Raw genomic sequence first — 11,349 nt, forward strand, 5'->3', positions numbered from 1 at the left:
TGGATAAGGACGAACAATATCGAAGGTCCTGTATGGGAGTTTCGCACGTTCAAGATCTCTTGGCGGTTCCAAAATCCCCCCCCCAAAAAGAAAAAATGGCCACAAATATTAGCCCTTACAACAGGCCTAGACGCGTATATTTTCCTCAAAGGTCACCGGTCACCTCAAACCCAGTCGGGCATTTAAACAAAAATCGTTATCTTTCCAATTATAATCTCTGTTGTACAACAATTAAATTCTCCTACGGGATCATTAAAATAGTTTTTAAAAACATTTTTATGAGATTACTTTTAAACGAATTGGGGGAAAAACAGGATACTTTGTGACAGGACAGATGTGTACTTGTTGTACTATACCCCCCCCCCTCCCTTTTTTTGTAGGTTGGGATTTGAACATAATATTTTCATTTGCATTCCACAGATTTGGGGTACGCATCAATGTGGGGAAACAATGTCGCTTTTCTGGCGTTGTAGTAGTAGGCCAATTATTGTATGAACAACTAAAATTGGATGAAAACCTTGCTGAGGTCATGAAAGGGAAGTGGGGGAAAAAAAACCATTAGGCACAGTAAGGTATGGTAACATACTATTATAGTAACACCTCGGTATGACATGCTCGGCTTAAAAGGCTAACACGGGGTGCCCACTACGGCTGGATCGGGCAGATCGCCCGACTCGATCGGGGTGCCCACTACGGCTGGGATCGGCCGATCGGGCCGATCGCCCGACTCGATCGCCTCAAAAACAAACGTGTTTGTTTTCAGTTTCAGGCGAGAGGCGATTGAGTCAGTCGATCGGCCTGATCGGCTGATCCCATCCGTAGTGGGCATCATCATCATCATCATCCATTGCCAGATCTGCGACAGACATCGGCGATCATGATTTTCCATTCATTCCTTTGCTCGGATACTCTCAGAAAAGCTACGTTTCCCTGATCTTTCCCAGTTACCCATTTGTTTAGGTTCCCTAAGTATGTTGTTCTGGGCCTACCCCTGCCTCGCTTGCCCTCAATTTTGCCAGTGAGAGCCGTAGTGGGCACCCCGTCTAAAGTAACGATGAAGAAATCAAGATTGCTGTGGTAAATTGGCTGAAAGACCAGCCCACTCAGTTCTACAAAGCAGCCATAATGTGGACTCACTTTAAAAAATGGACACTGGCTTGTTAACGAATTGGAGGCTACGCTGAGAAATAGAAATCTTCAATTTGCGGTATTAGAGAAGCACGACTTGGTACGCCCCCTCGTACCAGATGACCCCAACTCCAACCCTCCCCTTTTTTTCCTACCACATATTTGATATTGTGCACTTTGGTGCTGAGTTATAGGTTTTCCTGCCGGTAAAGGATTTGGGGGGGGGGGGGGGGGGGGGGGGGGGGCAAAAAAAAATAAAAAAAAATCCACCCCCCTTTTACATTTTGAAAACTTAAGTTTCTTGTAGCAGTATTTTGAGTTTTCTCTTGTATTTCTCAGCCCAAAAGTGCGTCTAGCTTGGGTAGCGCGGGTGTGGACGGTCTCTCACTCTCAGCTGACCAGGCCAGCCGCGAGGCGAACACAGACGGACTCCAATGCAGTGACAGGATGGACTTTGTAAGTGACGTCATTATGTAGGCCTACTTTACAACAATTTTTCTAGTGCTTTTATTTCTAGACCGCTGTAGATATGATTGGGGGTAGGGATGGGAGGGGGGGGGAGTGGACAATGGATAAACGGGTGGGAAAATTGGAGGACCGATTTAAATGGGAAAGAGTTTCATTTTGTAACTGGTCATGTAAGTGTGGTTTTTTATTCCCTTATTGACACGATTTTGATAATTTAGAAGGGGAGCTTCTGACTTTGTCTGTCCTTCTATAGCTCCTTCTCTTCGCTACTTACTTTACTTTACTTTTACATCCTCTGTTGCCGTTAATTAAGCGTCGAGGGGAGATGCAGTTTCCTATGGTAGGCCAGCTCCGCAGCTCTTTCAGTTGTGATGTTATGTTTTCATAGGGTTTCCTCGACACCCTCAATCCACCTTTTGCGTGGCCTTCCCCTTCCTTTATAGTTATAGCCTGAGTGCTTGGTGTTGTAGGCTCTCAAGGCTGGCTGGTCAGGTGACATGCGTAACAGGTGGCCAATCCATTGTATCCCCTGTCTTTCTATGTAACGCAGGCAGGACTCAATGCCGATAGTTGCTCTTACTTCTTCATTTCTCTGCCTGTCTCGTCTTGTGATGTTAAGGATTTTGCGGAGACATTTCCTTTCGCAGGCAGTGTTTTTGCTTTCATGGGTTTTGCCTAAGGTCCAGGACCTGGACCTCTCTTCCTTATGTCTCTCTCTCTCTCTATCTATCTATCTATCTATATATTCACGACACAGTTCTAAAACTAAAACATACGAATTGTAACTGAAGTTTAAGTAAGTGACTTACCTCGTCGACATTCTTGATGAAACCAAACTCAAAAAGCTATATGTTTCAACAGATTGTGCTGTTCGTATTCTAACGCATTTTGTTTTGTCATGTGGTTGGAAGATGTTTCAGTGTGATTTGATCCTGTTTTTCTGTCAAACGTTCATCGTTCATACCTCCCCCCCCCCTCATTTTGTGCTTGTTACTCTCCAGCAACACCTCAGATCTTCGGCACTTATCTGACCTAATTATTGTTTTGCAAGTGCTGTACAACTCTTACTAAAGCAAAGCATTTTGTTTCCACCAGAATGTACTGAACTTGAGTTTGTCGTGGGTAGTACAAGGAGTGCTGAACAAACTATCTTCCCTCAACTTTTCACGGCTTCGTCGTCCCCAAGATGGAGTGAATGCGGCTGGCGACTCCACCCCGGCACAGGCAGGCGTGCCCACAGAGATAAACTGACCTCTTACTTAGGATTGGAAGCTAGGTGTTCACCGATATCTCTAATTTATTCTAGGCAAGGAAACAAGAAGAGAGTAAGGAGATAAACTGCACATATTATTCTGCGAGGACACAAGTCAGTCAAATTGTCGAGTATAGACGCAAAACCACGACATTGTATGCTTCTCTGCTTGACAGGGTGGAGAATAATAAACTTTTGGGGATTTTACTCTGTGAATGTATAGGGTCTGGGATGCCATATATGACAACGCGTTTCGGAAGAATCGTGAACTTATCGTGTTCCTCGCAAAGCTAGTAGTCAACCCAAATCTGAACGGATCCATTCTCGATTACTAATCTTGCAACACAAGATTATGAAGTTTATGAAGGTTTAGGTACAACTTCTCAGATTATGAATGGTCCTAACTTCACCCAAATCGCAGTGAGGAGGTTGTTACATTACAGTATTCTTTTACTGTTTTGGGAGATATCTTGAGCAAAGAAAAGAAAGGACTGTTCTCTAATTAGGGGGTTGGGGTCACATGTTATAGACATATGTCACATCTCTTGTAATCTTTTTATAAATGGAGATGTAAAGCAAGGACTTATATAAACTATTGTTTCAGATATAATATACAAACTTGATTTTTTTTCAAAAGAAATATTACATATAATATGGAATCTAAACCTGTGTTGCGTAATTTCCTCTAGTCATAACATGCTCCATCCTTTGTGTTCGTTGGTGTCTCAGTAAGATTAGTTGCGAACGTAAAGCGCAGTACCTTTTGATAATAAAGTTAGACACAGCATGACTACTCTAAACACCAAGAAAACTAGATCTTCCTGCTGTCCTCTCTTGGTGTGTTGAACCCAGTAGACGAAAGGGGTCAAATATATTTCTTATAGATTTACAGATCGGAATTTGGTACATTTCGCAGACAACTGTCTCAACATCTGGGTATGTTATTCTTGTTCGTCAACTGCTCCCGATAATAAACCTGTGCACCTGCCACTCTTGATATCCGTAGTTCCTTATTTCCTGGCTGTTTTTATAGATCTCCAGAGTGTTCGGTTATTTGGCATCTGTATAGAGAAAAGAATACAGGTTTGGACTGCTTCGGCTGAAAGACAGTGATGTACAGTCCGTCTCCTACATGACAGAGATAAGAAGGTGGTGAACCTTAAAAAATCCTCAAACAACCGAAGTTCAAGAACAACATATTGAAGATTCAAACCAAGGTCATTCGGACCATTACCCGGCACTTAATTATAACAACTGATCAAACGAGGCCCCCCACTATGGTAAGATCTTGGAAGCGAAGACCAATGAAGAAGTACAAATATCATTTGAAAGAAATTATACCAGGAATTATAATGATCCTTTCACTATAGGGCGGGCTGCCCACCCACCAGCATGTTTTTGTAATCAACAGATAGAAAATTAGTAAAAGGCCTCAAAAATTGGTAATATGGAAAAGGAAAATCTTCTTTGATGGGGAGCAAAGGACAAGGGTTGCAGACCAGTAAACAAAGGCGTGATGAGACAAAAGGGCAGGAATTTTCTACCCCCTTATCAATCTAATGTTTTGCCTCACTCCTGATTTTGGCACTTCTAAATTCCAATGTTTTTCCAAGGGCAGTGAGGCACTGAGCGACTGCAAGGGCTCAGTGTAAAGAGGATGTTAATACAGTGGAAACCTGATATAACAGGGATGGTGGGACCAGAGAAAAAGTACTGTTATATCCGATTCACGTTAAATCAGAAATGCAAGGGAAGTAAACATTCGTGGACTAATCCAGCTGTACTTATTCATGGGCGGTATCCCTTGCCACAAGTACCCACGAACAGGGGTTTTGGCCATGTGGCGGGCCTGCGCATGACACATTAAGCGTGCGTGTAGCTAGGCTTAGGCTAGATCGAAGTCTGCAGCATACCGCAGCCCTCTCTCACTTCACCCGCTGCGTGTGTTTACAGTGGCGTGGCTTGCGTGGGCTTCTCCATCACTGCATTACACACACACACTCTCTCTCTCTCTCTCTCTCACACACACACACACACACACTTTTTACAAATTGTTAACAAGCCTTTGTCCGTACTATAACCGATTGAGCTCCGATGAGGCCCTGGTGTTATAGCCGATAACTTTTAATAGAGAGAAAGAGTAGGAAAACACGGGGATTTAAAAAATCCCCGTTATTACCGGATCCCTGTTATTACCGGCCTGTTATACATGGTTTCCACGGTACTGTTTGTTAGAAAACTGCACTTGACGTAGTGATGTAGACAGTCCGTGCCTGGTAGTTTTTCTATTTTTCTCCCCTTATACACACCAAGAAGGTTGGCAGTGAGTTGGGGACGCCGAAATAAAAAACAAAAAGGAGTCAGGGATAATATTACGATCGTATTTTCGTAAAATTAAATAAAAATCGTAACGCTTCCGCCAAGTTTGTAATGGTGGGCATCCCTGATGGGGTTAACGTTATTCAATTCATAGATGAGACCTCCAAATTAACATCCATCTCTGGGGAAGTGGAAGGACAGAGCTTAGTGTGTGGAGAATTATGACAGAATGACACTTCTCTAACAAAAACGTTACAGGCTGTTTAGTTGGAGAATCAAACTAGGATCACCTGCTCTGCGGTACAGAACTCTTCCCACCAAGTCTAAGTTAATGTGTGTACAGTTGAGAATTACTCATGCCCACACTCAAGCAAACCATTACAGTATTAATGTAAAATAACGCTTCATCATGCAAGCACGGGTGGTTGGAAGGTGCCACTAGCAGGTCTTACTTCTTTACCTTCATTCAGTCATTTCTGTCCTTTAATCTTTCTTTCTCCTTGCACTAACGACTTCTACTGTGTCAATATGCTTTTCACTCAAACCCCCCCTAGAAAAAAACAAAAAAACAAACCCAACCCTAATAGATTTCCAGGCTCCAAACACCTCATACAGTCTCAGTCAGTGCATTCTACTATTTTTCATCTTCAGTTTTCGACTTTTCCCTATAAGCTTCACTTGGTGCAACTCGCTGAAGGAATCTATCAAATAAACAACTTTTCACTCCCGACTATGTAAATGTACGGGGAGCCCTAATGTGTCTTTACTACTCCTCACATATTTACAAAACTACATTGATAAATCAATGCCCTCTCACTCTCAACCACATCTTTTCAGAAAAATGCAACGTGATATGAATCAAACAAAGGAAACTATTTTGGAAAAGATATATTTTATATAATTGTATACAGTAAATCAATACAAATTTTTAAAATAATATGTTGGAATAAAATATATTATAAAATGTGGAATTCTTCGTCAGTTAAAAAATGTATACAGGTAATTACTATTCAACATTTCTCAGAGACAAATGTTCAAAAAGCTTTTACATAACTGTAAGTGTAAGTAATAAGTATTTCCGTAGAAAAACAAAACTAGTAGAAGAAAATAATTTGATTTTAAGTCTTAAAAATTCTTTAAAAGGCAAAATATTTATAATAATAATATCACAAAAAGTATGTGTCAGAAAATTGTTCACAAAAACCAAAGCCAGGAAATGTGTGGCTTCATGGTGAATCAAGGCGCTCGTCAAAATAAATAAATGGGACAAATTGGCAATTTTTCACCCTTAGGGCAATTGTGTGTGTGCCTAAAGAAATGTATCAAAAGTCAGATTTTGACCATTTTGAGTTAAAGGTTGTACCTTATTATAGGGAATTCAATGCTGAACACAGGGGTTTTTGAATTTGTTAGATATCTCAAGTAGTTTTTGAGATATTGCACATTTTGCGAGGTAGGGTATAAAAATTTAGTTTGACAAACGTGAGAACACATACCAAATTTTTTTTTAAGATTTTAAAAATGTATTTATTCAAGGAAAATTCATTTCCAATTCGGCATCCAGTTGACATTAATATCATGAATGGAATTCAATGATAAAATATAGCAGGGAAGAGAAAACGTGCTTCAAGAATAGATTTTAACACCTTTCAAAAGCAGTTTTCATTATTTGTTTTTGTTATACCTTACCCTCAAAATAATTCACAATAAAATATTTAGAAGTCAAATCAATGAAAAACCCCTTTGAGCACACTGTTAAAAAAACGGTGGATCTGTCATAAAAAAAAAAAAATGAAAACACATTTTGGTCAAAAAAAGTGATTTTTGTATTTATCAGCCTCTAGCTTGAAACAGTCAGGGGCGACTTTTGGTACCTTTCTCTAGGCACACACACATTTATGGGCAGATCTTACTGACAAACGTAGATCAAAGACACAAAAATTTTAATTTGCAGTTTACAAGGACACTCAAGCTCTGAAAGTCATCAAACATGTGCAGCCATTTTCTCGCCAACTTTACCTTTGACACAAGGCGACCCCACTTCCTTCAAGAACAAATATCTCGACTGCTATTCAAGATCTCCCGTGTGGTTCTCGGGGCCCTGTCCAAGAGACAGGGGAGCAAAGAATAGGACCACTTAATCCATACCGCGCATGTCGTAGAAGGCGACTAAGGTCGGTTGGGCAAAGGGTTAGCAGCCCTTTCCCGTAAAACAAAAAGCAGCTACAAAAACATCAACAGCAAAAACAACACGACTGCCAGTTCTGGAAGATGGAGGACCTTCATCACCGAGGAGAGGAGAGAATATGGAGTGTAGAATGATGCAGGGTGGTGAAAGCCGAAAGGAAAAGAAGGCTGGACCACTGTGTGTCAAGAGGTAGACCCCCGTCAAGCATCATCAGGCAGGCTTTAAAACGAAAGAAGGGAAGACCAAAGATGACATAGAGACGAGCGGTCTGAAATTGAAAAAGCAGGGACATCATGGAAACAGATAGAAAAGGATGCTCAGGACAGGCTTCGCTGGAGTAATGCTGTTGATGGCCTGTGCTCCACTGGGAGTAAAAAAGGGCAAGAGAGAGCTATTCAAGATATATTCCGGTAGGTATTTTTTTTTTCTACTTTAAGCAACACAAAAGGACAAGTTTTTAGATAAAACCAATAGTTCCATAAGGCCATAAATTGATGAGTGCCTGATTTCGCCACGTTGCGACACAATAAGATCCGGTGGCAAAGACAATTAATGTTGAGTGGGTTTTGAAAACCCACACTGCAAGATCAACAAGGTCATGGAATTGGTCGAGCCTTTGCATACACTTTCAACGTCACCTGTCTTCATTCATCAGGACTGTGGTGAACAAATGCTGTAAAACTTCTGAGAATAAAGCCACTACCAAAGAGTTTCAGTTAGATGCAAGAAAAACATAATTTTGATTTCACATTTTCAAGAAACAGAAAGAGTGAGAGAGAGCTTGCATGGTAAATTTTTCAATCTTTTATCTGAGTTTTGATTGAATTAAAAGCTGGGAATCTGTATATAGGTTAAAAGTTTGTTAAGTACAATAATCAAGTACAAATAAACATTCACATGCGCATATTGGTATACGGTATAACGAAAAATTGGAAAAGGAAAGACATTAAAAATGGCCATATTTGGGGAGGCCAAAAAAGTTGAAACAAAGCCAAAATCTTGTCAAAACAGGCATGACTTATGACAGTGAGTATAATCAAAAGGGTACAGCAAAAACCAAGATTCAACTTTCACATAATATAAAGTCCCATAAAAATAAATGTGTCATACTTGAAAACAAAAACAATTTGGTAAACAGATACTGTTCAATCAAAAAAGCACCTTGTATCAAATTTTAATGTTGACCGAATTAAAGACAAAAAAATTAAATGATATGCAGAAATGCTGTGATTATACTATTCAACAATTACATGTAGGCCTACTAACTTTTCAACTGCTATTGCTTGGCAAATGTTAATGTTTTCTATTTCATACACTGAGGTAAGGGCACTTGATGGGCCAGTCACTCATTCTGGTCACTGTCCTTTAACCTTCCAAGTCCGAGGGTTGTCAGCCAAATTTATCTAGACCTTTGAAATACAGACTCTAAAACCAAGGGACGATCCTAAATTCACTGCCAGAAAAGCTTCTGAAAACATTGGTACAGTGAACATCCAGCTATTACATTTCATTTTGCCTTTTTTCTTACAATGATTGCAGTGTAAGCCATCTTTTATTTCCTAGACAACTTAAAATGCTTCTGTTAGGTCAGAAAGAGAAGACATTACAGTGAAATATTCTTGTCAAAATGTCCTATAGCTATATATTTCCTGATAGCAAACTGGATCAGCTACCCCTTTTTATTATTGGTTGATACCAAATGCATCATTCGGCACTGCTTCTTGCTGTTAACAGTAATATTAAGTCATACTGTAGCACACTCTATGACGGTCCAGTCTCTAAAAAAAAGCATCCTCTCAAACTGATGTAAATGTCACCACAAGCACTAATAACATGTTGTTTCATTTCTAAAAATAGAATTTTTCAGATCTATCTGTTGCTCCTTCTCTTCAGGTACAAGACATGTCACTCTCTAGAAACAGCATTTAACTTACAACACTATAGATGCTGCTACTGGCATTTTTTTGTATTTCAAACAGAAGATGCGGCAGTATACAATCTTTAATTTAGTGTAGCATTTTATACCAGATTAACTGCTTCACATATTACAAACACTCCCAGATTACGCAGCAGTTTCAGGACAAAGTGTACATATCTCTGAAGGCAATCTGATGCTAAAAAGAATTCTCTTCTTGTTACTGAGTGCTTATCAGTTCCTTGGGGATGCTGTACAGAGCCACATCAGAGTGAGGCCCGGCACCACGGCGGTAGTGAGCCTGCACCGTGAAGTGGTACACAGTGGACGACTGTAGTGGTGAGATCCGAGTGGTCAAGGTGGAGCCAGGGACGGTGGTCACTTCACGACTCTTGCCATCCTCTGTCTGGTGGCTGATAGCATAATCTGAGGAACCAGGTGAGGCAGAGAGGAAGTGAGGATAAGTCTTCATTTATATTTTGTACTGAGTCTCAGTTTTCAAAACCCCAAAACCACTTGGTGATGGACAGAAGGACACTGACTAGTGGGCAGATGGATCAACAATAACTACATCAAAATATAACTCTTATTGCACTTCCTTATTTTACCTGTCATGAATCAAATCTAAAAACAACTCTCTCTGTTTCCACTTTGCACTAAGTCACAATGTGGTGTGACTTTATTTCTCTTTCATATCGTGTTCAACCTCTCACAGAACTAGAGTACGAGGAGTTTAACTTACAGAACCACTGTCCATCCAACTATAAACAGTATTAAGCATTTTCACAGAATGCTTCCAGGTGTGCCCGTAGCCCAGTAACATCAAGCTGTGCTGTGGTGCAGATAGCCCATGTTGGAATCCCCAAAGGTGTGTTTTTGATCTTAGGTTGTTAAGGAAGTTCAACAAATTCTCCACCAACTGTTCTATCAGATTAGGACTTTTATTTAAATTCAGAGGGTCCCACCTTCTAAATAACCTTACAGCACAGTTGAAAGGGGTGGGAATTTCCTATAACTAAAGAATGCTTTACCAGGTTTGGCTTTAACGTAACATTTCAAGACCAAATAGTCTGAAAACTTGATTTGTGTCACATTTAGAAAAAAAGGATAAGAAATTAATATACTTTTAACACTGATACAACTGACAGACACTGTGACACTAAACATGATCTTGTCGTGACACGGTGAGAGCAGGCGTTTGTCAATTTTTGGACAAATGGAATTTTTTGTATTCATCTTAGAACTTGGTTCATTTGCCTTGCTTTTAAAGAAAGAAATCCCCATCTTTTTTAAATAGAAGTCGAGATATTTGGATTTGAAGGAGTAGAGGTCACCTGCATTCAGAGGTAAAATTAGTGAGAAAAAGGTCGCCAAACTTTGGTCATTTCTATAGCTTGAAAATCCTTTGAAACAAAAAATTAAAATTTGTTAGGCCTTCAATCAACATTTTTCAGTAGAATCCACCCAGAAATGTGCTTTTAATTGGACATATAAAGTGTTAAGCCAATAGACAAAATTTTGATAAAATCACCAAACTTGCGGAAAAATGCCAGTTTCTTCCATTTCACCATTTTGGCGAGCACCTGATTTTACCATGATGCCTCATGTATACAAGAATAAAAACTCTTACTGACAGAAAAGGGAATATAATAGGAATGATACTACACTATCTCAGAATTACAAAGTTCTTTCTGACATTTTTTGCCGTTTTGAGTTACTAAGACTCTAGGGTCCGAAAACAAATGTTCTATCTGCCCTACCAAAATTGTAAGAAAATTCAGGGTCGTTATCAAGATATTCAAAGAACCGTATTCGAAAAAGCTTGACACGTAGGGCTGCCTACCTTAAAGTTCCCATTTCGGGTAGATTCAGGGTCATTTTCAGGTAGATTGGCCCAAAATCAGGTTGTACAAAGACAAAGAAGAAAAAAAAAATGATCGTTGCCCCATCGAACGCATTTGCTTTCCGTGATATTGGGTAATTATATTTTGAAAATGTGTTTGTGCATGCACATGTGTGTGTGTGTGTGTGTGAGTGTGTGTGTGAGAGTGTGTGTGTGTGTGTGAGTGTGTGTGTGTG

At 39.9% G+C, this 11,349-nt stretch overlaps 2 protein-coding genes across 2 annotated transcripts in view; one reads left to right on the forward strand and one right to left on the reverse strand.

Moving 5' to 3' along the window:
- The window catches only part of LOC101857332, a gene marked incomplete in the record, with an annotated part of 37,426 nt that extends 33,588 nt beyond the window's left edge, over positions 1 to 3,838 (forward strand). The window contains 2 exon segments of the mRNA XM_005097660.2: positions 1,468 to 1,584; positions 2,692 to 3,838. Coding sequence (XP_005097717.2) covers positions 1,468 to 1,584; positions 2,692 to 2,847 — 273 coding nt within the window.
- A 3,934-nt stretch (positions 3,839 to 7,772) lies between these two features.
- The window catches only part of LOC101857565 (neogenin), a gene marked incomplete at its 5' end in the record, with an annotated part of 43,232 nt that continues 39,655 nt past the window's right edge, over positions 7,773 to 11,349 (reverse strand). The window contains 1 exon segment of the mRNA XM_005097661.3: positions 7,773 to 9,696. Within this exon segment, the coding sequence (XP_005097718.2) occupies positions 9,491 to 9,696 (206 nt within the window). The 3' untranslated portion in view covers positions 7,773 to 9,490.

Source organism: Aplysia californica, unplaced genomic scaffold, assembly GCF_000002075.1.
Source record: "Aplysia californica isolate F4 #8 unplaced genomic scaffold, AplCal3.0 scaffold00160, whole genome shotgun sequence".
In the NCBI taxonomy this organism is placed as follows: Eukaryota; Metazoa; Mollusca; class Gastropoda; order Aplysiida; family Aplysiidae; genus Aplysia; species Aplysia californica.